Here is a 26,591-nt window from a genome sequence, read left to right as displayed (position 1 = left end):
GAGATGGCAACAGAGATTCAAGAGAATGGGATTAGCCGCTGCAAAAACCACTATTGCAATGCATTGGAAAAAGTCCACTGGGCCAACTGTAGGTAATTGGGCTGAGAAATTTAAAACCATTATACAGTTGGAAAAATTGACTGATAAGCGTAAGGGGAGATATAATCCAGAGGCACCTGAATGGATTCATCTAACAGATATTGAGAGGGTTTAGGGGGGTTTGGGCTGTTGTGGGAATCAGTTGAGGGGTTGGGGGGGAGGGGAGAGGGGATAAAAGGGTTATAAGCATAATGTTAAAATAAAAATCATTTGAGATAGCAGCATTAGAATATTGTAATATTTCATTTACGTCTCTTATTGGAAAGTGAAATAATGTGGAAGGATGCTTCACTAAAGCTTTCTCTGCTAGAGGTGGAAGACAAGCCTAGACCTCAAAAAAACAAAAAAATAGAAAGCTGTCAAGTAGTTACCATTACTGGGACGGTTTTCTGCTTCACACTGGGGACAGAACCATTCATCCACAGGTACTGCACTAAGAGGTGGTGTCAGGCATTCCATATGGTAACTGCAGAAAACCAAAGCACAATTGCATTGTTGGTAAAGTTTAAAACTTCCACATCCCTCCGATTCAGAGATAAAACTCAGTATGGCTGTCTGGGAGACTACAGCACTGGAGATTGTATCTTCTTAGGACATCCCAAGGGTGACACTGCATTCAGGCCCCATGGCAAGGGCTCTGGATTTAGTCTGCATTCCACAGAGCAACACTAAAGGATTCAACCTTCAATCTCAGCCTACACCAACATCAGTAAAAAAGGAGACGAAAGGCAGAAAGTATAACCTGAAGCAGAGCATTCCTTGTTATTTACTACCCTTCCCTCATTACAGAAAAGTCCAAACTGCTTAGATTTTTTGCGATATACTGTAGGTGGTATATCAAACAAAACTGAACTTGAACTACTTCACATTAGTACAGCAGGATCATCATTCATACCCTGTACTGATCTCCTCTATAGTAAAGCACTGAGTGGTTCCATTTATACTCTCTACTAATAATAAATAATAATAATAGAAGTTTTTCTATACTATCTTAACCTCATAGTTCTAGACCGGTGATGGCGAACCTATGGCACGCGTGCCAGAGAGGGCACGCGCGCCGCCGGTCGCCTCACCCAAGACTTTCAGCCCTCCCACCCACCCGGCGTCAAGCATTCCTCCCTCCCTCCCACCCGGCACCAGCCCGCCCGGCCTCCATCCCTCCCTCCAAACCCGAAGAAATTTAAAAGTCTTCCCTTGTCCGAGTAGGCGGCGTCAGCATCAGCAGTAGCAGCGAAAAGCATCCTGCTGGTTCGGCGCGTCTTCAGCCTTCCGTCTCTCAAGCTCTCTGGTCCCGCCCTCATTTCCTGTTAGGGCGGGACCAGAGAGCTTGAGAGACGGAAGGCTGAAAACGCGCCGAACCAGCAGCACACTTTTCGCTGCTACTGCTGATGCTGACGCCACCTATTCGGACAAGGGAAGACTTTTAAATTTCTTCGGGTTCGGAGGGAGGGAGGGATGGCGGGCTGGTGCCGGGTGGGAGGGAGGGAGGAATGCTTGACGCCGGGTGGGAGGGAGGGAGGGAGGAATGCTTGACGCCGGGTGGGAGGGAGGGAGGGTGCCCTGGTGCACACCGGGAGGCAGAGAGGGAGCGAGGCCTGGTGCTTGGGTGGGAGTGAAGCCTGGTGCTTGGGTGGGAGTGCTAGGTGGGTGGCAGGGAGGCCTGCCTGGTGCTTGGGTGGGTGGCCTGCCTAGTGCTTGGGTGGGTGGGTGGCCTGCCTATTGCTTGGGTGGGTGGGTGTCCTGGTGCTTGGGTGGGAGTGCTGGGTGGGTGGATGGCCTGGTGCTGGGAGGGAGGGAGGCTTGGGTGGCCTGGTGCTTGGGTGGGAGTGCTGGGTGGGTGCATGGCCTGGTGCTTGGGTGGGAGGGAGGGAGGCCTGGTGCTGGGTGAGTGGCCTGGTGCTTGGGTGGGAGGGAGGGAGGCCTGGTGCTTGGGTAGGAGTGCTGGGTGGGTGCATGGCCTGGTGCTTGGGTGGGAGGGAGGGAGGCCTGGTGCTGGGTGAGTGGCCTGGTTCTTGGGTGGGAGGCCTGGGTGGGTGCATGGCCTGGTGCTTGGGTGGGAGGGAGGGAGGCCTGGTGCTGGGTGGGAGGGAGGCTGGAGGGGAGGGCAGGGGAGAGAGGAGGGTGGCTGGACATGGATGGAGGGCAAGAAATGAAGAAGAAAGGAGGAAAGTAAAGAAATAAATGGAAAGGAAGCCCTGGAAACAGAGTTAAGAGAACAGATAAAGAGCAGCAGAATCAGTGACTAGGACCAGTATGGATAGAAAAACAAAATCACCAGACAACAAAGGTAGAAAAAGTCATTTTATTTTCATTTTAGTGTTTGGAATATGTCCAATTTGAGAATTTACATCTGCTGTCTTATTTTGCACTGGGTATACTGGAGCTGTAATAACTTACAGAAATGATTTATAATGAAAGAAAATCATGTTATTTTTTTTCTCCTATACTAGTATAATATTTTCAATGATGTCTGTTTATATGCGCCATGGCTGGTGTAAGGGGGTGTGGTTATCATAGGAGTGGGGTCATATGTGGTGACCCCGCCCATAATGAGTACCGGCACTTCGCGATGAGTAATTAGATTTTGGTTTGCTGTTTGGGCACTCGGTCTCTGAAAGGTTCGCCATCACTGTTCTAGACAGTTTACAAAAGAATCAGTGTCTAATTATCAATAAGTAGATATATTAGATCACAATTTAAAATCACTCTATATAGTATAACTCTGCACGAACCAACAGAAAAAGATACTTTGCCCATCCTGTCACTGTGAAGCGCACCAACTCCTGACAGATCATCTTACCCAGAATCACAGCCATCACAGAGCAGCAGGCGATCTTCTCTGTCACTTCTGCCGCACACCTGACAGTTTGTTATATCATCCTCTTCTTCAACCTGAGCTGTTCTACTTTCAACAGGTATCTGTAACACATATGAATGCTATTCAGCTGTTACTGCCTTGTCCCTCAACCATCCATTATGCCCATGTAGAGGGAAAACACAAAATTCTCTTTGCCATTAGCACCCTTACACACTGATATTACCCTCAAAAATGGAATCAGAGCAAATCATTCATCCCATACTTTTACAAACTTATCTTTCTCACAGGTGTGCACAGTTAAGCTGAAGGGTAGAGAGACATGTAGTCACTGTCAGGCTCATTTTCAAAAGAGGACGACGTCCATCTTTCGACCCAAATCGGAAGATGGGTGTCCTCACAGGGTCGCCCAAATCAGTATAATCAAAAGTCAATTTTGGGCGTCCACGACTGCTTTCCGTCACAGGGACGACCAAAATTCGCGGGGGGCGTGTCGGAGGCATAGCGAAGGTGGGACTTGGGCATACCTAACACATGGACGAACTCGACCCATAATGGGAAAAAAAAAAAAAAAAAAAAAGAGCATCCCCGACAAGCACTTGGACGACTTTACCTGGTCCTGTTTTTTTTGTTTTTTTTTTTTTTTTTACAACAAAGGCACAAAAAGGTGCCCAAACTGACCAGATGACCATCAGAGAGAATCGGGGATGGCCTCCCCTTACTCCTCCAATGGTCACTAACCCCCTCCCACCCTCACAAAATATCTTTACAAATATTTTTTGCCAGCCTCAAATGTCATACTCAGGTCCATGACAGCAGTATGAATTTCCCTGGAGCAGTTTTAGAGTTTTAGTGGGTGTAGTGCACTTCAGGCAGGCGAACCCAGGCCGAACCCCCCCCCCCCCCCCCCCCCCCCCCGCGTTACACTTGTGGTGGTAAATGTGAGCCCTCCAAAACCCACCACAAACCCACTGTACCCACATCTAGGTGCCCCCTTCACCCCTTAGGGCTATAGTAGTGGTGTACAGTTGTGGGTAGTGGGTTTGGGGGGGGGGGGGGATTTGGAGGTCTCAGCACACAAGATAAGGGAGCTATGTACCTGGGAGCAATTTATGAAGTCCACTGCAGTGCCCCCTAGGGTGCCCGGTTGGGCATGTCAGAGGGACCAGTGCAGTATGAATGCTGGCTCCTCCCACGACCAAAGGGCTTGCATTTGGTCGTTTCTGAGATGGGCGTCCTTGATTTTCCATTATCGCCGAAAATCAGAAACGACCAAGTCTAGGGACGACCATCTGTAAGGACAACCTAAATTTCAGGATTTGGGCGTCCCCGACCGTATTATCAAAAGATGGACGCCCTTCTTGTTTCAATAATACGGGTTTCCCCGCCCCTTTATCGGGACTTTTGCGAGGACGGCCTCAGCAAAACTTGGGTGTCCCTTTCGATTATGCCCCTCTGTGTCTGTCTTCACCACATATAAATGCAACACACTGTACACATCTAAAAACAGCCCAATAGTATTTATATACGTTAAAAGACATTTAGGCAAGTGCAGCAACACTGCTGCATGCTGTTGTGTAAAAGACTGTCAAATGGGGCCAAAAATGCTGCAGTGCGCCAGTATTTACAGCTCCAGCAAGACAATCTCAGCCACTGCACAATATTAATATTTTATGGTCAGACTTGGTACACATAAACCAAGTTCTGGAGGGACTATAGTTCTTGACCCCAAGTTCAAGGACTGACACAAGAACAACAGTGAGACAGAATGGCTATTAAAAACATGGAAAAATGTCCCTTGGAGCTGCAAAGGTGGGCTTACAGGGTTGCAGCCTTGAAGGGAACAATGCCAGTTAAGCTGACAACCAAAAGGGAAGATGGAAAATGTAGCCCCACCCCAGAAAAGGAAAATAAAATGAAAACTACTTCAAAATTTCAAGAACCCAAGGAGGCACTCCTTCCAACAACCACAGTGTATTAAATTCCTGACCCTAATAAGCAAGAACAATCTAGATTTCAAGGCAAAGGAGCTGATAATTCATTGAGTCTAACCCAAGAAAAAGATAGTTAAAGTGGTTTTGTCTAGGGAAATCTACCTGCCTGTGAAGTGTGTATTCAAATCACATAGGAAATGGGTCCTAAAATTATTTCTTACAAAAAAAAAAAAAAGAATGCTTTAGTTTCTTTACACTGAAGTATCCCTCATTTAGCTCACAGAACTCAAATTAGAAAGCTGGAGTTTGAGGACATCTGCCTGGCTGTCCTACATTTTGAAGCATCGAATTTAAGCCACCCTTGCAAAATGTAACATTATATGACAACAAAAAATCTTACAAAAACATTTCAAATGAATAGGCTATCTAGTTGGAATGTGTTCTCCCCTTTTTTTCTTTAGAAGTTGTTTTATATAGGCCACTCAGATTGAGGGTTTCTTTTACATTTGCTTCTCTACACATTTTCCCCTTATGGATTCCCTCTTTGATTTGACATTTATTAAGTATAGTGAGTATATACTAAAAGTTTGGATTGTTTTGCCATCTTTTTTAATGTTTTGTATCACTGAGTTAAAAATCAACTTTTTCACTGTAATTGCTGTGTTGAAGTCATGATTTTCAACTTGTAATTCCTTTGGTTGTTAGAGCTCATTTACACTGTACTTGCAAAAGTGCTTTTTTTTTCCTACTGCACCCACTCTTGTTACCAGTATCATTCAGAACCATCACTCTCCAAATTCAAAGCAGTTCTTAATACCCAGTTCTCTAACCAGGATTTTGCGACATTTCCAGGGAATAGATAATCTTGATTCCTTAGCAAACCTCCAGACAGGTCAAGACGCTTGGGTTATGCATGCCTACCAGCAGAGGGAGACTGACACAACTTTGAACACTGTATACACAACCTCTGCAGAACCCTAACCAGCCAGTAGTTCTCAGTCTCCAGGAGAGGGTAGACGCCTGTGCAGCCTGACAGGCCCTAGGGGTCCTTGGTGTTTTTATTTGGTGTCTTTCTGTGGATGTAACCCTGTACTTGGGACCTCTTTGTGCTTCACAGAAAAGTCCAAACTGCTTAGATTTTCTGCAATATAGGCGGTATATCAAACAAAACTGAACTTGAACTACTTCAACATTAGTACAGTAGGATCATCATTCATACCCTGTACTGATCTCCTCTATAGTAAAGCACTAAGTGGTTCCAATTATACTCTCCACTAATAATAATTAATAAAAGTTTTTCTATACTATCTTAACCTCATAGTTCTGGACAGTTTACAAAAGTATCAGCGTCTTTATCAATAAGTAGATACATTAGATCACAATTTAAAATCACTCTATATAGTATGATCAGTAGCACAGGAACTCTGCACGAACTAACAGAAAAAGATACTTTGCCCATCCTGTCATCCTGGGGTGTGGGTCCGGTAGGGCCCCTTTTTCCCCCTTGGGGTGTTACACCCAGGTGATAGGGTCCCTCCTCCTTAACTGCTCTCCTGAGTGGACAGTTTTGTGCCTTGGCTACCGTGTTCAGGCGGGAGCCTTGAGTGCCAGTTCAGCCTACAGCAACGGGGTTCAAATAAAGTGTAAAAAAAAAAAAAGTTCCGGATTGATTCCAGTGCCTTTTTTTTTTTCTGTGCTGTCTGGGAGAACAGAGGTTTCTGGCTGGAAAGAGGTGGGGTTTTTTGTGATTTGGGGCGCCGGATCGGGTGTTCCTTCCCTCCCTCTTACTGCAGATATATGTGCCATGAAATTGCTCTGGTGCCGCTCCTGTACGCGCCAGGGAGTCAAAGCGCCGGCTTCTCTGTTGCCGGATCTGCGGGGAGCCGAAGCCTCCACTGACCGCACGCCCCGAGTTGACTGCGGAGATTCCCATGGTAAGCATAGCTGGGACTGAGGCGGTGCTGCAGGCGGGCTCGGGGGCAGCAGTCCCATTTTCTGCGGGAACCACCACCATCTTGGATTCCTCCCGTGCTGCGGAGCCACCTCAGCTTTTGCAGGGTGAAATTTTGCCGAGTCCTGCCTTGCTTCCTGAGAACTTAGGTGGGATGGGGTTCCCTCCTGAATTTATTTGGTCCCTTTATCAGGCTTGGAAATCGAGGCTGACACCCCCCCCCCCCCCCCCCCCCCCCCCCCCAGAAACCTTGTCTGGACTGGGTGGAGGATCTAGAGGCTCTTTCTCTCCCAGGGTCCGAGGAAGCTTTTCGCAATCTTGGGGAGGAGGATCCCCTGAAGTCGCCTCAGGAGAAGGATGGTTCCCTGCCGGGGGAGGACCCTTCCATGGTCAGGATCTTTCACAGGGATGAGTTGATGAAGTTGACTGACCAGGTGTCTTCCACCCTTAAGTTTTGCACCTTCAGAGGCCACCCGCAGGAGATGCTATGCAGGTAGATCCTTTAGTTATGGGGATTCTGCATCCTCTGCGGTCCTTTCCTATGAATAAAGATCTTAGGGAGATGGAGCTGCAAGAGTGGTCTTCCCCAGATGCCCCTTATAAGGTGACTCGGGCTATGGCTAGGCTTTATCCTCTTCCCCATGAGGATAGGGATTCCCTAAAGCCTCCCACGGTGGACGCGGTAGTTAAGGTGGCACAGTGCTCCATGACCCCCAAGATAGGAAGCTAGAGTCTTTTCTTAAACATAGTTTTGATTTGTCGACTCTAGCACTGGGTGTGTGGGGGTTTAGTGGCACGCACTTGTTTCCGCTGGGCTGAGAAACTCCTGGATGACCCTGCTGTGGACAGGTCTGTGTTGGTTCAGGATTTGGCCAAGTTGGAGATGGGCTCCTCCTTCTTAGCTGATGCTCTTTATGATTTGCTTCGAGCATCAGCGAAGAATATGGCCTTGGTAGTTGCTACCCGCCGGGCTCTTTGGTTGCGGGGTTGGGCCACAGATGCGGCCTCTAAGTCCAAATTATGTTTGCTTCCCTTTTGAAGGCTCCATGCCTTTGGAGAGGAATTGCATAAGTTGGTACGTGGTCTTGGGGAAGCTAAGGTTCAGCGGCATCCGGAGGTTCACCGCAAATCTAGCAGCTGGGGGGCACCTTTGCGAGGTCAGGTTTTTTTAGGCTTGGTGTTACAGGCCGGGCAGATTGGGCAGAGCTCCCAGAGGTTTTTTTCAGTGGATCCAGTCCTTTCGAGGGGGGTGCCATGGGGTGGGGCATGACTCTTCCTCAGGAGGATCTGGTTCCACGCACAGATCTCAATAAGAGTGCAGGGATCTAGCCTCTGGTGCGAGTGGGTACTCGGTTGAGGCAGTTTTACCAGATGTGGACCCAGATCACATTGGACCAGTGGGTTCTCGAGGTAGTACGTGACAGATATGCGCTAGAGTTCAACATTCCTTCATTTTGCTGTCTTAGGGAAACATTTTCAATTCTGTGCTCCGCCGTTCGGTCTCACAATGGTGCCATGGACTTTTCCCAAGGTCATGGTGGCTGTGGCTGCTGCTCTGCAGAAGCAGGGAATCTTGATCCACCCCTATCTGGATGATTGGTTGATTCGGGAAGTCGGAGAGCGAAGCGGCAACCACACGTGTGGTAAATAGGAAATCAGTTACAACCATCGCAGTCCCTGAAGTACCTGGGGGTTTGTTTCGACACCTTGTTGGCTCATGTGTTTCTGCCTCCCGCTCAGATTTCCAGTCTGCAGGGGCAGATTCGGCAGCTTCTGTAGGAAAAGGCTCCTGTAGCCTATTCTTATCTTCAGGTGCTGGCTCTGATGGCGGCAGCAATAGAAGTGGTCCCGTGGGCCAGGGCGCATATGCGGCAGCTGCAGCTTGCTCTGCTGACTTGCTGGTCTTCGGAGACGCAGGACTTGGAGGAGCGGATGTCTGTGACGGAAGCCCCTGCCACAGTCAGCAGTGGATACACATGCCGAATCTGGAGAAGGGCATGCCTCTGGAGCCTCCGGAGTAGGTAGTTTTCTCCACAGATGCCAGTCTGGTGGGCTCATTGCCTCAGTAAAATAGCTCAGGGCCGTTGGTCAATGGAGGAGGCCCGATAGTCCATCAATCGGTTAGAGACAGACAACTTCACGTCTCGGACAGATAATTTGTTCTGTATGGAGGACCTAAGAATGGAGTGTCCGCTTCCAAGTTGATGATAGCCAGGTGGCTAAAGGAGGTGACTACTTCAGCCTACTTGATCAAGTGTCGCGATGTGCCATCGGTTCTCAAAGTGCATTCCACTAGGGGGGGGGGTAGCTTCTTCCTGGGCGGAAAGCAGTTTTATTTCACCGCAGGATATTTGCAGGGCAGCTGTCTGGTCCTCTTTGCATTCCTTTGTGAAGCATTATAGATTTGACATAAGGGCAAAAGAGGATGCTCGGTTTGGAGCTGGGTTTTGACTGCTAGTTTTCGAGGGTCCCACCCTTAGACGTTTAGCATCCTGACCAGTCTGGAGGGTTGCTGAGCAAGGTGAAATTAGGCCTTACCTGCTAATTTTCTTTCCTCTAGACCCTCCACACCTGTCAAGAACCTGCCCTGTGTTTCGATATCATGTTTATGGATTTTTTTGAGCCTGTGTTTTGCTGTGGCTGTTGAAGAGTACATGTCTGTACAATACTGGTCTAGTACGTACCAGGCGTAGTTTCTGGTGCTACTCTGGTGCAGGTTGGGGCGCTGGTTGCGCTCAGTTTGCAGAAGCATGCTCCTGTTTGGGAGGAGTTCCATGTACAGGGTTATGAGAGGTTATTTCTTTGTTTTCTCTGCTTGCTTATCAGTATACTGGCTAGTTGGGGTACTGCACAGGTTATATATACAGTGTTCACAGTTGAGTGTTCTCAGTCTCCCTCTGCTGGTAGGCATGCATAATCTAAGCATCTTGACCATTCTGGAGGGTCTAGAGGAAAGAAAATTAGCAGACAAAGCTTAATTTCACCTTTCACATCACTGCCTGTGCTGTTTTTTTTTCCCCTCCTTCTTTCATTCTGTTTTCTGAGCTTTTCCTTTTGTCTCATTAACTGGCATTCCTTTCACTTTCTATTGTTTTTATTGTAAACTGCTTTGATTATATGTCAAAAAAGACAGTATATCAAATGAAACAAACATAACTGAGGGCCCGATGCACAAAGCTGGAAACGTCTGCTTTAGACTGGTTACAGTCAGTCTAAAGCACCATGATTTAGCGAGTAATGCAAATGGGGTTTTTTGTGGCTCTAATGTGTGCTGTTAGCAGCTACCAAAAACCCTATGCAAATACACTACAAGGAGCTCATTAGTATTAAAATGAGCATTCCGAGCAATGCAGACTGTTGAGACCCATCTTTAACGTGCAAAATTTTACAGAAGGTCTGGACTGTTATGGGGAGAAGCATGCTTGCACTGTGCAAAACAGACTCCTCCCCATGGTAGGTGTTCACAGTAGACCCCTGCAACACAACTGGACCTGACCCCCCCCCCACCCCCTCTCCCAGTCCGACTCCTGCACACCCAAGAATATATACACCCTGGTGGTTCGGTGGACCCTGCACCCATCCTGCCCCCCCCCCCAAACAAAACACCCAACTGCCCCCAAACCCATTTCCAGCCCCCCCCCCCCCCCCCCCCAAAGCAAAAATCTACTTGGTGGTCTAGCGAATTCCCCTCCCTATCCCATGCCTTAAAAAGTTGAAAATCCAAAAAAAGTCAAAAATAGTCAATCCCAATACAAAAGCCGTGTAAAGATATCTAGAGAAATACACAATCCTGTGGCATGTCTTGATTGAAAAAGGGGCAAAAGGAGAATACAGTATAGGCTGCACCCATAGCCGAACAACGGCTCGCTTGAAAGCTCTATACATCATTTAAACTCCTTATTTATATCCTTCAGTTTTGTTTTTATAAATATATATATCAAACACATGCTAAACATGATGCATTTTATATATACAAACAGGAGTGTGCACACCTCAATAGAAATTCATATACACACGTCCCCCAAAATCTGTTGACTGAAAAACGGATCCAAAAATAATCAAAAAATATATATCCATACAAAATACAAGAAAGCACCAGAATGTAAATGAGCAGACAGTAGTGAACTTATCTTAACTCGTGTTTCCTAGCTGTTTCACTGTCTGCTCCAAATGTCTTCCTTGGGATTTGACTATTGTTAAAAAGTTGGAGGCAGGAGCAACACCTCCTCGTTCCTGCTTCTGGACTCGCCTTCTCAAAACGTCAGCACCCAGCCCCTGCATCCTGGGATGCACTGGGAGGGGTTCCATATAAGGAAAAAATACTCCTATGGTGCTTAGCCCCTCCCAGTGCATCCCAGAATACACTGAGCACTGCCATTTTTTTTAGAAGGCGGGCCCAGAGGCAGGAGGTGTTGCTCCTGCCCTCCTGCCTCCAACTTTTCAAGGTATATGGAGTGGGGGGGGGGGGGGGGGGGAATCATTAGACCACCAGTTAGATCTTAACTTTGGAGGGGGTTGGGGTCAGGGCCCACAGACCACCACGGATTTGTTACAAAGGGACTGCGAGGAGGTCAAGTAGGTGGGGGGCGGGGAGAACGGGAGGCTTTTTGGGTTGGTCGGTTGAGAGGCAGTCCAGGGTTTTCTTGTTGGGGGGGGGGGGGGGAGACAGGAGGCAATTCGATGGACTACTAGGGATTGTGAGCAAGCTGTCAAATGCATTTGACAACTCTGAGCTGCAAACAACAACCGACACACAATGGGGGATCTGTGCATTTCATTTGCATACGATCCCCTTTGTGCATTGCAGTGGCGTACGTACGTAGGGCCACGGGGGCCTGGGCCCCCGTAGATTTGGCCCTGGACACCCCTGCAGACGACCCTCTCGACACCCTCCCTCCCGCCGAACGTGCAGGACGTCAGACTCACAGAAACAGAATGAAGCCTTGCGCCGGAAGAAGAGGACCTTGGCGGAGGGGGGGGGGGGGGGTGAGAGGGTTGTCGGCAGGGGTGGTCAAAGTTGTTAGTGGTGGTGGCGGCGGCATGGGGGGGGGCTAAACTGTGCCCCCTCACCGCGGGCTCTGGACTCCCCTCCCGCCGAAATCTGGCTACGCCCCTGGTGCATTGGTCGCCGTTTGTGACTCGATATTTTTTTCCCACAGAACTCGCATTTAACGGGTGCCACTGTGCCATCACTGTGCATCAGCCCCTGAGTATAAATACAACAAAATGTATTTAAAAAATAAAAATAAAAAAACTTGCCTTCTTCAAGATTTCACCACCAAAGTGTGCACGGATGCAAACACAGCTGAAGGTAATACGATCCACTGGGCAGGAGCTGGCATTCTACAGGAAAACAAGAAATGCAATGCTGTATTTCCACCATTTCAGATTCCACTCCTACCACTGTACATCAGATGCATCCAATGATTTATAAACATACTAGCCGTTGAGCCCATAAAAACGGGCTAGTATAGGACGAGGGGGGGGGGTTGAAAGGGCCCCCCGCCCCACCGAGCTCAGCGCTGCCCCTCCGAGGTCACCGCAACGCCCACCCCCACCCCCGGAGTCGCCCCCACCCCTCCACCCGGGCCGGGCCCTCGCTTCGCTATTGAAACAGCGCAGGAACGCAGCACACAGCTCAGAGGAGCTGCCGTCCTTCTTCTCTGCCTGTGTCCCGCCCTCATGGGCGAGAGCGGGATACAGGCAGGGAAGGAAGGCCGACGGCAGCTCAGCTGAGCTGTGTGCTCCGTTCCCGCACTGTTTCTATAGCGGAGCGAATGCCCGGCCTGGGTGGAGAGTGGGTGGCGGCGGCTACCTTGGGGGGGGGGGGGGGAGCGGTAGCGACGGCGGTTTCGTCCCTCCCCTTGCACAGTAGAGACCCTCTCTGTCCCGCTCCCGTCATCACGTATTGACGCGGGGGCGGGACAGAGAGGATCTTTACTGCGCATTTGCGAGTGAGTTCGGTCACTCACCGTTTATATGTTTGATGATTTAAACACACTCAAGCTCCAACTTCTATTCCTGGGGGAATTCTGAACAACTGCACAAATGTGTAGAATTCTGCAAACTGTTGGCATCAGCTGCTCTCTTCCCTTCCCCTGCAAAGATTGTACAGCAGGAGGAAGGTAAAGAGGAAGAGCAAATGAGCCACTGCACTCCCTTCTTCTCTGCCAGCTTAGACCTAACTGTGTATATGGACCACACAGTTCACACTCATTGTTGGGTTTAAGCCGGCAGAGGAGGAGGAAGTGACCCAATGCTGTGGGGGGGGGCGGGGGGAGAGGCAGAACAACAGAGCAAGGTAAGAGTACACCCTGGAGTTATGGGGGTGGGGAGAGAAAGCTGAGAGTTTACTATGGGGATGGTGGAAGACTAAGCAAAAGTGTGCCACTGGTATAGGGGGAAATCAAGTTTGAGGGTGTGCTATGAGAAGGGCGAGAGAGATAGAATGATAGCTTGGGAGAGGAGGAAAAAGTGAGTGGTGGGGGTATTGCATGCAGGAGACAAGTTTGGGGGCAGAATCAGGGGGTCTTGCTGGGAGTTAGATGGAAAGAGAACTACAGTTGAACTGAGAGATGAACTGGGGAGGTTGGAACAGGCAAAGGACATTTCAGTCCTTATGTTGAGGAAATTCTATGCAAAAACTACAAAAACATTGAAGAATTTTGCAAATTTTTTAAATATTGAGAGAAGAATTTTCAAAAACTTTGCTCAAGGTTCCCCCAGGAGTAAACTTCCTAATTACTACCTTCATGGTGCATAATTCAAACATACACAGTACCTGGTTTCATGCAGCTCAAGGGTAACTTCTGTGCAAACTACATATTATAAGCAAATTTATACAAAAAAACTCAAAACTATTTAATTTGTATTTAACTTTGAAAAAATAGTACATTTCTAGTACACTTCTTGTGTCTGGATATTTTTTCCTTTGTGGGCGGGAAAGGGATATTAGTGATTAAGGCTAGGAAAGGAAGAGAAGGACAGAGAAGATACAGTGGGGGAAATAAGTATTTGATCCCTTGCTGATTTTGTAAGTTTGCCCACTGACAAAGACATGAGCAGCCCATAATTGAAGGGTAGGTTATTGGTAACAGTGAGAGATAGCACATCACAAATTAAATCCGGAAAATCACATTGTGGAAAGTATATGAATTTATTTGCATTCTGCAGAGGGAAATAAGTATTTAATCCCTCTGGCAAACAAGACCTAATACTTGGTGGCAAAACCCTTGTTGGCAAGCACAGCGGTCAGACGTCTTCTGTAGTTGATGATGAGGTTTGCACACATGTCAGGAGGAATTTTGGTCCACTCCTCTTTGCAGATCATCTCTAAATCATTAAGAGTTCTGGGCTGTCGCTTGGCAACTCGCATCTTCAGCTCCCTCCATAAGTTTTCAATGGGATTAAGGTCTGGTGACTGGCTAGGCCACTCCATGACCCTAATGTGCTTCTTCCTGAGCCACTCCTTTGTTGCCTTGGCTGTATGTTTTGGGTCATTGTCGTGCTGGAAGACCCAGCCACGACCCATTTTTAAGGCCCTGGCGGAGGGAAGGAGGTTGTCACTCAGAATTGTACGGTACATGGCCCCATCCATTCTCCCATTGATGCGGTGAAGTAGTCCTGTGCCCTTAGCAGAGAAACACCCCCAAAACATAACATTTCCACCTCCATGCTTGACAGTGGGGACGGTGTTCTTTGGGTCATAGGCAGCATTTCTCTTCCTCCAAACACGGCGAGTTGAGTTCATGCCAAAGAGCTCAATTTTTGTCTCATCTGACCACAGCACCTTCTCCCAATCACTCTCGGCATCATCCAGGTGTTCACTGGCAAACTTCAGACGGGCCGTCACATGTGCCTTCCGGAGCAGGGGGACCTTGCGGGCACTGCAGGATTGCAATCCGTTATGTCGTAATGTGTTACCAATGGTTTTCGTGGTGACAGTGGTCCCAGCTGCCTTGAGATCATTGACAAGTTCCCCCCTTGTAGTTGTAGGCTGATTTCTAACCTTCCTCATGATCAAGGATACCCCACGAGGTGAGATTTTGCGTGGAGCCCCAGATCTTTGTCGATTGACAGTCATTTTGTACTTCTTCCATTTTCTTACTATGGCACCAACAGTTGTCTCCTTCTCGCCCAGCGTCTTACTGATGGTTTTGTAGCCCATTCCAGCCTTGTGCAGGTGTATGATCTTGTCCCTGACATCCTTAGACAGCTCCTTGCTCTTGGCCATTTTGTAGAGGTTAGAGTCTGACTTATTCACTGAGTCTGTGGACAGGTGTCTTTCATACAGGTGACCATTGCCGACAGCTGTCTGTCATGCAGGTAACGAGTTGATTTGGAGCATCTACCTGGTCTGTAGGGGCCAGATCTCTTACTGGTTGGTGGGGGATCAAATACTTATTTCCCTCTGCAGAATGCAAATAAATTCATATACTTTCCACAATGTGATTTTCCGGATTTAATTTGTGATGTGCTATCTCTCACTGTTACCAATAACCTACCCTTCAATTATGGGCTGCTCATGTCTTTGTCAGTGGGCAAACTTACAAAATCAGCAAGGGATCAAATACTTATTTCCCCCACTGTAGGTATGTAAGAGATAGGACAAGAAAATGAGCAGGAGACAGAACTTGGAAGAAGACAGAAGAAGTATCACAAAAGATGACAAAGAACAGGGAATAGATGAAAGGGAAGCAAAAAAAACAAGGCACAGACGGACTGGGGAGGAGCAGCAGAGGTCTTAATATCCCAGGTGAAGCTGAGACGCTGGGCAGACTTTGAAAGCATGAAATAGGAACTCTTGGATAGCATTAAAGACCTTTGAGTCGAGATGGGTGAGCTTGAGAGTAGAAGGGTGGAGAATAAAGTTGAAGAGCATGGAGAGGAAACTGGGCCTGGGGAGTCTCTAGAAATCGACGGAAACAATGGAACAAGCTCATACTTATGGTCCTTTATTAATTAGATTACTTGAACAGGGCAAGGTGGCAAAATTTGCAAAAAAGAGCCTTCCAGAATACAAGGTTTGCATGGTTACGGCACAATGCGTTTGTTAAGTCTTTCCGGAACTTTGTGAGGAAAGTAGAAGGAACAGGAGGTGAAGCTAAATCTATAACATCAGGTGCTGGGCTCCCCAAACCCGATATACCAAGGGACACTGACCTGCTTTCAAACTTTTGGTACTAAGCAGAATATAGAGCCACTAAAATGGCAATGATGCCTGCTTTGGACTGGAAGGACCATAAAGTTTCAATTTTTTCAGACATCAACAGTGACTGTGCAAGAGTAGAAGGAGCTTAAGGTAAAATTATGTATCATAGCTGATAATTTTCTTTCCATTAATCATAGCTGATCAATCCATAGACTGGTGGGTTGTGTCCATCTACCAGCAGGTGGAGATAGAGAGCAATCCTTTTGCCTCCCTATATGTGGTCATGTGCTGCCGGAAACTCCTCAGTATGTCGATATCAAAGCTCCATCCGCAGGACTCAGCACTTAGAGAATTACACCCACAAAGGGACACTCTGCCCAGCTCACCACTGCCGAAACGGGGGAGGGGAATTAACCCAGCTCATCCCCACACAAGTGGGGGAGGGGAATCCGTCCAGCTCATCTCCGCGGAGCGGGGGAGGGACACCACCCCGCCGATGCGGGGGGATCTGGCTTATCCTGCAACCGCAACCGCGGGAGGTGCTGACTGACCCTAACACCGCCGAAGCGGGAGGGGTACAAAGCTGCCCTACAGCCGCACGAAGCGGGAGGGAGCGCCGGCAGAATTTAGGTCTCAATCCAGCCCCGTAAAACGGAGGGGAGAGGAATGCAGCAGCTCGCTGTAACACAAAATCGTCTCAACTCCTGAAGAATCCAATTGAAAAAACTTGAACACGAAGTCCTCCTGAACAGGAACTGAAGACTAAACTTGAACCTGAAATGCAACCAGAATAAAAACAGTACAGATATCTGGGAGGGGCTATGGATTGATCAGCTATGATTAATGGAAAGAAAATTATCAGGTATGATACATAATTTTACCTTCCATATCATCATGCTGATCAATCCATAGACTGGTGGGATGTACCGAATCAGTACTCACCCAGGGCGGGACATAGAAATCCCTGACCACAACACTGAAGCTCCAAACCGGGCCTCCGCCCGAGCAGCCACATTCAAGCGGTAATGCCTGGAGAAGGTATGAGCCGATGCCCAAGTTGCCGCCTTGCAAATCTCTTCCAAGGAGACGGACCCGGCCTCCGCCATTGAGGCCGCCTGAGCTCTAGTGGAGTGAGCCTTCAGCCGGATAGGCAGCACCTTCCCCGCGGCCACATAAGCCGCTACAATGGCTTCCTTGACCCATCTTGCCACTGTAGGCTTAGCAGCCTGCAGACCCTTACGAGGACCTGCAAACAGGACAAACAGATAATCCGACTTCCGGAAATCATTGGTCACTTCCAAGTATCTGATGATGACTCGTCTCACATCTAGATATTTGAGAGCAGAGTACTCCTCTGGGTAGTCCTCCCTACGAAAGGATGGGAGACAGAGCTGCTGATTCACATGGAAGCGAGAAACAATCTTGGCCAGGAAGGAAGGCACTGTGCAAATAGACACTCCTGCCTCAGTGAACTGCAGAAAGGGCTCTCGACATGATAGCGCCTGGAGCTCGGAAACTCTTCTGGCTGAAGTGATAGCCACCAAAAAGACTGCTTTCAACGTCAGGTCTTTCAGAGATGCCCTCGACAAGGGTTCAAAAGGCGGCTTCTGCAAGGCTCTTAGCACTAGATTGAGATTCCACGCTGGTACCACTGAGTGCAGAGGAGGGCGCAGGTGATTAACTCCCTTGAGAAAGCGCACCACATCTGGCTGCGAAGCCAGGGAAGCACCCTTCAGGCGGCCCCTGAAGCAAGCCAGAGCTGCTACCTGGACTTTAAGGGAACTGAGCGACAGGCCTTTCTCCAGACCTTCTTGCAGGAACGCCAACACTGAAGAAATTGGAGCAGTGAAGGTAGAAAGGGAGCCTGCCTCACACCACGATGCAAAGGTACGCCAAACCCTGGCGTAAGCAGTAGAAGTAGAGCGCTTCCTCGCTCTCACCATAGTGGCGATGACCTTGTCTGAGAAGCCTTTCTTCCTCAGACGCTGCCAGGCCGTAAGACCAAAGGGGGAGGGATCCTCCATCACCACGGGACCCTGATGCAACAGGCCCTGCTCCGCTGGCAGTCGCAGAGGTCCGTCCACTGACAGCCTGATCAAGTCCGCATACCAGGGACGTCTGGGCCAGTCCGGACCCACCAGGATTACCCGGCCCGGATGCTTTGCCACCCGGTCTAGTACCCTGCTCATCATGGGCCAGGGCGGGAACACATAGAGAAGCTCCTGTGTCGGCCACTGTTGGAGAAGAGCATCTACTCCCAGAGATCGAGGGTCCCGTCCTCTGCTGAAAAAGCGCGGCACTTGGCAATTGGCCGATGACGCCATCAGGTCTAGGCTCGGCTGGCCCCAGCGCTTCGTGATGTCCAAGAACGCCTGAGCCGATAGCTGCCACTCTCCGGGATCCAAGGTATGGCGACTGAGAAAGTCCGCCTTGACATTCATGACTCCAGCAATGTGGGCCGCCGACAGCTGTTCCAGGTTCGCTTCCGCCCATTGGCATAGATTCATGGCCTCCTTGGCTAGAGGGGCGCTCTTGGTACCTCCCTGGCGATTGACATAGGCCACAGCCGTGGCATTGTCCGACAGGACCCGTATTGGCTTCAACGCCAGTACCGGGAGAAACTCCAAAAGTGCCAACCGAATGGCTCTGAGTTCCAGGAGGTTGATAGACCACTTTGCCTCTGCAGGAGACCAGAGCCCCTGCGCTGTCCTTCCCAAGCAATGGGCTCCCCAGCCCGTCAAAGAGGCGTCCGTCGTGACGACAACCCACTCCAGGGTCAAAAGAGGCATCCCTGCGGACAACTTGTCTGTCCTCAGCCACCAGCTCAGCGCCTTGCGCACCGCTAGGTCCAAGGGAAGGCGCACAGCGTAATCCTCCGACACTGGAGTCCAGCGCTGCAGCAGAGAGAGTTGTAGTGGTCTCATATGAGCCCTGACCCAGGGCACTACTTCCATCGTGGCCGTCATAGAGCCCAACAGCTGCACATAGTCCCAAGCCCGAAGAGGAGAGGCTACTAGAAACTGGTCCACCTGAGCCTGAAGCTTGACAATTCGATTGTCCGGCAGGAACACTCTGCCCACTTGGGTGTCGAAACGAACTCCCAGATATTCCAGGGACTGAGTCGGGCGCAGCTGGCTTTTCTCCCAGTTGATGATCCACCCCAGGGAGCTCAGAAGAGCAATCACCCGGTCTACAGCTCTGCCGCACTCTGCATAAGAGGGGGCTCGGATCAACCAGTCGTCCAGATAAGGATGGACTTGTACTCCTTCCTTTCGTAGGAAGGCCGCGATGACCACCATTACTTTGGAGAAGGTCCGCGGAGCAGTAGCCAACCCGAACAGGAGGGCTCTGAACTGGAAGTGTCGTCCCAGGACTGCAAAACGCAGAAAGCGTTGATGAGGAGGCCAGATGGGAATATGCAGGTAAGCTTCCTTGATGTCCAAGGATGCCAGGAACTCCCCTGCCTTCACTGCCGCTATAACAGAGCGGAGAGTCTCCATTCGGAAGTGCCGAACTTTCAAGGCCCGATTGACCCCTTTGAGGTCGAGGATAGGCCGTACAGAACCTCCTTTCTTTGGTACCACAAAGTAAATGGAGTAACGTCCCATGCCAAGCTGATCTTCTGGCACCGGAACGACCGCACCCAGGCGGATCAGATTGTCCAAAGTCTGCTGCACTGCCACAGCTTTGACCGGAGACTTGCAGGGAGAGTGTACAAACCCATCTCTTAAGGGTCGGCAGAACTCTAGCTTGTAGCCGTCTCTGATGACTTCCAGCACCCAAGCGTCTGAAGTTACCCTGGTCCACTCGCCCAGAAACGAGGACAGGCGTCCTCCAATCTGCATTGGGCCATGGACCAGGGCCCCGTCATTGGGTACGAGACCCTGGGGGAGGACCGGAGGAAGCACTTCCGGGACGGCGGTCTCTGCGAAAGGAATGCTGCTTGGAGGAGAAGTTCCTCTTGAAGGAAGAGGGGGCAGAGGAGCCCGACTTGCCCGGGCGATACCGACGGGCTTCCTGAAACCGTCCTTTGGAGTTACCAGGGCGAGCACTGGCCCGAGCCCTGACCTCTGGTAACCTCTTGCCCTTAGACGTGCCGAGATCGGTCACAATTTTGTCTAGCTCGACCCCAAAAAGCAGCTTGCCTTTAAAAGGCAACTTAGCCAGGCAAGACTTAGAGGCGTGGTCCGCAGACCAATGCTTCAGCCAAAGCCACCGCCGTGCAGAGACTGTCTGAGCCATACCTTTAGCTGAGGCTCTCAAGACATCATACAGCAAGTCTGCCAAATAAGTCAAGCCCGATTCCAGGGCCGGCCAATCAGCCCTCAAGGAAGGATCCGAGGGGGAAGCCCCCTGCACAATCGTCAGGCACGCCCTGGCCACATAGGAGCCGCAAACTGAGGCCTACAAACTTAAAGCAGCCGCCTCGAAGGACGACCTTAAGGCCGCCTCCAATCTTCTGTCTTGGGCGTCCTTTAGGGCCGTGCCACCTTCCACCGGCAACGCCGTTTTCTTAGTCACCTCAGTGATTAAAGAATCCACGGTAGGCCAAAGAAAGGCCTCCCGTTCACCTTCAGGCAGAGGATAGAGGCGGGACATAGCCCTAGCCACTTTGAGGCTCGCTTCTGGGACATCCCATTGAGCCGAAATCAAGGTGCGCATGGCCTCATGCACGTGGAAGGTTCTAGGCGGGCGCTTCGTCCCCAGCATAATGGCGGAGCCAACAGAGGCTGAGGGAGAGACGTCCTCCGGAGAGGAAATCTTCAAAATGCTCATGGCCTGCACTAACAGGTTGGGCAAATCCTCTGAGCGAAAGATCCGCGCTGCAGAGGGGTCATCCGCTCCATCCGAGCGGGAATCCGTCTCCTCCAAGGAATCCCCAAAGGACCGTTGGGAGAACTCAGATACGCTGCCCTCATCTACATCAGAGGAGACAGAGTCCTCTAGGGCCTGGAAATCCACCCGAGGGCGTTTGCTTCTGGAGGCCTCAACCCCTTTATCAGACAGGGGGGCAGGGGCAGCGTTTTGCATAAGAAAAGCCTGATGCAGCAGCAAAATGAACTCAGGGGAGAAACACCCCGAACAGTGCACTTCTGCAGCTTGGGCCACGGCCCTAGCCGCACCCTCAACCGGCGCTTGCAAGAGCGGGGGAGAAACGTGCTGCGCATCCAAAATGGCATCCGGCGCGAAACTCCGAGAAGGAGCCGCGCGGGAAGAACGGCGCTTAACTTTGGCCGCTTTCTTACCGTCGCCCGAATCAAGGGCGACCATAGTATTAACGTCTCCCAGCTCGAGGGCGGCCCAAGAAGAAGCCGTCCGAGCAGAGTAGCCGGCCAACATGGAGTGGGCGAGTAGCGGGGGATGGGCGCTTATGGCGGGAAAAACCGCCGCACCGGAGGAAGAACCGGGACACTGACCAGCCTCCAAACTGATGCTTAACAAGGGCGATTCAGGTTTTGAAATCCCCGCATCCCCGCTAGACGCACCCACGCGGTCCGGGGAGCGAATCCTCGCGCCCTCGCCCTCCGACGCCATAAGCCACGTGGAGACCGAACGGGGAACCCCCTGCCCTCTATAAAAAGGTAAAATTACCTGCTTCTCACTCCGAGCTGTAACGAACTGGTGTCCCAGTGAGCAGCTGCAATAAACGTTGAAATAAACGTTGACATAAACGCCCTTAAAGACGTCCAAAATTTTTTTTTTTTTTTATGGAGCCAGCGGGAGGGGGGAGAAAAGGAGGGACCTGGCACCACCAGGTTTGCATTTGCTCAAGAAGAGCCCTCAACCCCAGGTACTCAACAAAACCTAAAAATTAGGCTTGGAGACCTAGCCAGAGCTGCTGCTGTGTGTGACCACCACCTGCTGAGATAGAGAACATACTGAGGAGTTTCCGGCAGCACATGACCACATATAGGGAGGCAAAAGGATTGCTCTCTATCTCCACCTGCTGGTAGATGGACACAACCCACCAGTCTATGGATTGATCAGCATGATGATATGGAAAACCGTAATGAACAACTATATACATATAAAGCAGACACGTGTGTTTGTTTGTCCGTGTCCAAACTCCTCCGGCCCCCGAAGACCTACGGCCAGCAAACCCAGCATGCAGACTCTACCCGCTGTTGTCAAGGTTACCGTGTAGTTTGAAGCGATTCAGTTCACGGGGCACTCACAGAAGGAGAAATACCTCCATCCATTAAATGAATAGGCTGCAGGTTGGAAGAGTCTTTCTTGCTGTTGCTAAGCAACGAACTGCTTGGGACAGAGTGAGGGCTCAGAGACTGGTGGGGAGAAACACGGACAGCAACTGTGCAGTTGTCCTGCTCTCATTCTCTAATACCCTCTTCCCTAAGGGAGGTTCAGAGACTGGTGGGAACAGGGTAGGGAGAAAGTATTGGGGTCAGGCTGGGAAGTGTGTGTGCATGAATTCAATACCCCCTCCCAAGTCCATTAGATGAGACAGATTACTAAGCAACAAACTGAGAGGTTGGGAGACTATGAAAGAGACTGCTTGGGACAGGGTGAGGGGCAGAGACTGGTGGGGAGAAACACGGACAGCAGTTGTGCAGTTGTCCCTCTCTCTAATACCCTCTTCCTTGAAAAGGGCAGGAAACTGAATGAAGAAGGCTGTGTTTTAACAGGAAAATGGTGAAAGCCAAACAGCAGGCACTTGCTAATCAAGAAAATCAACCTAAAGAAAAGTTAGTGCTAGGTAGGGATCCAATCTCCACATTTTCTAATTTAAGGGAGTATTAAACTCAATGTCATCCTTTCTCACACACCCCTCAGCAAAAAACACCCCAGTCACACATCCATTTTAGTACAGCACTCAACAGAACAACCCACTTACACTCACCCATTCTCACACACCCTTCAGCAAAACCTCAATAACACACCCCAGAATAGCACACCCCCATTCACACTCACACCTCAGTATCACACCCCCACTGACACTCACCTGTTCTCACACCCCAGATAGCACACCTCCACAAATACGCACCCCTCAGCAGTACACCAACTCACACACCACAGAATGGCACACCCCTACTCACATTCATCCGTTCTCACACATCCCTCAGCAAAATACCCCCACTCACACTCACCTATTCTCACACAACTCTTAGCAGAAAACCCAACACTCTTCACCAGTACACCCCCATTCACTCATTCATTCTCACTTACCCCTCAGCAGTACACCTGCACTCACCCATTCTCACATCCCCTTAGTATAAGAAATATACAGGAATATACTAGATTATGCAAAATCCTCATATCGTTCCTATTCAAACAAACCCTCACAAAGAACAATCATATCTCAAACAATTAATTACTACCTGAATTGGTTATTACTCTGTTTACCGTTAACTTTCTCTTTGCTTCATGTACAATTTCTCATTCATAATAGATTTTCTAACTATTAAACATCCATAGCTATCCCAGTATGTTTATGATACTGTATTGTAAAATTGGATTCTTACAACAAATTACTTTCTTATGCATTGTTCTTTGTTATGTATCCTATACTGTTTATTGTAAGCCACACTGAACTCAAACTTGTTTGGGATAATGTGGGATATAAATGTCACAAATAAATAATAAACTATAAAAACCTTAATGTTTCTTCAACAAAAAATGCTTAACTGTCAAAGAATCTATTGGATTTTAATCCATCCAGTCTCTGCATGCATAAGAAAAACCATCATACCTTAGACCATTCCAATATGCAGTCAAGGCAGAAGTAATGAGCACAGTTCTCGGGCGTCCCCACCACCTGGTCCCTGAAGACATTGAGGCAGATGGGGCAATTTTCTGCATCTTCATCAGAGCTTGAAGGTGTACACTTTGCTGATTTGCTATCTGCAGATTCCAGATGTTGCACAGTGTCTTCTGTTTCTTCCTCTGGATCCTCATCACCATCCTCTTCCAAATCTGAAGAACAGAATATCATTTTATTGGATTTCCTGACTTTTAAGCATAATATGTGAATGGTTAAGATTTGATTTTAAGTTGTCTTTCCCTCTCTTCCCCTGATGTCACCTGACATCTCATAATAGTTATATTTCTTCTTATTGACATTTGTATTGTTAAGTTTTTTTCAATTTAGCTCATGCCTTTTCAGTAATCACAAGGCAAATTACATTCAGATTTTCCTGTCCCAGAGGGCTTATAATCTAAATCTGTACCTGAGGCACTGGAGAATTAAGTGACTTGCCCAAGGTCACAAGCAGCAGCAGTGGGATTTGAATTTGGATTCCCTAGTTCTCAGCCTAACCGTTCAGCTGCTCTAACCATCAGGCCACTCCTCCACTCCTGTGTCTGTTTCATAAAAATTCAACAGCAGAGTAAGTACAACCATTGAATATTAACATAGGACAGGTTTCACACTACCTATCACAATATGCAAGCAGCAGAAGATGTGTTACTCCAAACACCACAGACATGCAGAAGAAACATGATCTGCAGGTTTCTTGCATTACAATAAATCTCTTTGTTCAAACCTTTTCAATTTAACTATACTGTAGTCATTAAGGACATGTTAGAAACCTAGTAGACGAGGACAACCAATGGGATTCTAGGATCCTAGGGTACAAATTATATCAAAATGACAGGCTGGATGAAACTGGTGGAAGGGTACATTAAAGACAGCATGAAGCCAAACAGGATAAAAGTCTTACAGGAAACAAAATGAAATGTGGAATCTTTATGAAGAGAAATTCTGTGAGTGATGAGGAAGAATACAGTGGTGGGACCAGGCTGTTGGCATCGGCATTTAAAAAGGAGATAGAGCAGCTTTTAAACTAGAAACTAGAGGAAGGCCGACAGTCGCTCAAAAGCGCATGGTTTGGGATAAGGTATCTTTAAAAGATATCAGCAAAACAGGGAAGATAGGGTATCCTGATAGTAAGGTTGCAAAAGAGACCACAGTAGATCAGATATCCTTAAATAAAAATCAGACAAAAGATTGCAAATTAATACTGTCAAGTACTGAGCATGATGTAAATAGGAACAACAAACAGTTTGAAATGTCTATATGCAAATGCCAGGAGCCTAAGAAATAAGATGGGAGAGTTAGAATATATTGTACTGGGACACTGTCATACCAGGGTACAAATTATATCGTAGTGATAGGGTGGATCGAATTGGTGGAGGGGTAGCACTATATATTAAGGAGAGCCTTGAATCAAATAGATTGAAAATACTGCAGGAAACAAAACACATCTTGGAATCACTGTGGATTGAAATTCCATGTGTAAAGGGGAAAAGGATAGTGATAGGAGTGTACTACCGTCCGCCTGGCCAGGATGAACAGACGGATGCAGAGATGTTAAAGGAAATTAGGGATGCAAACAAACTGGGCAACACAATAATAATGGGTGATTTCAATTGCCACTAATATATGTTGAAGGACTAGTAGAATGTATATCAAAATATCCTAACCAATTCTACTAAATGAAACCCTATATTGCAGGTATGCATTCATATATATTTTTATGAAAATATGTGGAGAAAAAAAGACTTCAGAAACCACGGAGATATCTCTTTAAAGGAACACCCTTCAAAGTTAAGAGAACTCCTCTTCAATCACTAGTCTTCACAAAAAAAAAAAACTCCACTCTTCTTATTCATAAAATACTTGTGCACACACCTTAAACAATACAATAAGGTAGAGGCTGATAATTACGCCACACATGCGGAGAAATTCACTTTCAATTATTACTTAGCTTGAATCATCTTAATGTCGACAGTCCATGGTCGCTTCCTCAATGTCCAATAATCATAACCCAACAGGAGAACCCTGTTTTGCCGCCACCAGGCTGTTTCAAGGGCCAAAAATACTTCCAAATTCAAAGCTTCTCATTTCACCGCAGTACTGCCTCGTCTTGGCATCTTTGAAACTAGAGCGACTTCTCCTTGATATATATATGTCATTTCCCATGACGTCACTTCCACAGTGACGTCCACATTCAATGAAGGGCTACAGCTATACCGCAATTGCACTTTAAAAGGATCTTTTCACAAAAAAGCCTTCCACTCTATATAAGTACATAAGTACGTAAGTAGTGCCATACTGGGAAAGACCAAAGGTCCATCTAGCCCAGCATCCTGTCACCGACAGTGGCCAATCCAGGTCAAGGGCACCTGGCATGCTCCCCAAACGTAAAAACATTCCAGACAAGTTATACCTAAAAATGCGGAATTTTCCAAGTCCATTTAATAGCGGTCTATGGACTTGTCCTTTAGGAATCTATCTAACCCCTTTTTAAACTCCGTCAAGCTAACCGCCCGTACCACGTTCTCCGGCAACGAATTCCAGAGTCTAATTACACGTTGGGTGAAGAAAAATTTTCTCCGATTCGTTTTAAATTTACCACACTGTAGCTTCAACTCATGCCCTCTAGTCCTAGTATTTTTGGATAGCGTGAACAGTCGCTTCACATCCACCCGATCCATTCCACTCATTATTTTATACACTTCTATCATATCTCCCCTCAGCCGTCTCTTCTCCAAGCTGAAAAGCCCTAGCCTTCTCAGCCTCTCTTCATAGGAAAGTCGTCCCATCCCCACTATCATTTTCGTCGCCCTTCGCTGTACCTTTTCCAATTCTACTATATCTTTTTTGAGATACGGAGACCAGTA

General features: G+C 48.5%; 1 protein-coding gene across 1 annotated transcript in view; it reads right to left on the bottom strand.

The window, feature by feature from the left end:
• Positions 1–26,591, bottom strand: part of PHRF1 (PHD and ring finger domains 1) — a 406,375-nt gene that overhangs the window by 315,366 nt on the left and 64,418 nt on the right. The window contains exons 4-7 of the mRNA XM_030201288.1: positions 23,659–23,886; positions 12,059–12,142; positions 2,900–3,018; positions 471–565 (exon numbers count right to left, since the gene is read on the bottom strand). Of these exons, the coding sequence (XP_030057148.1) occupies positions 471–565; positions 2,900–3,018; positions 12,059–12,142; positions 23,659–23,886 (526 nt within the window). The remainder of the gene's footprint in view (positions 1–470; positions 566–2,899; positions 3,019–12,058; positions 12,143–23,658; positions 23,887–26,591) is intronic.

Source organism: Microcaecilia unicolor, chromosome 4 (assembly GCF_901765095.1).
Source record: "Microcaecilia unicolor chromosome 4, aMicUni1.1, whole genome shotgun sequence".
Classification (NCBI taxonomy): domain Eukaryota; kingdom Metazoa; phylum Chordata; class Amphibia; order Gymnophiona; family Siphonopidae; genus Microcaecilia; species Microcaecilia unicolor.
This window is presented reverse-complemented; position numbering and strand designations above follow the sequence as displayed.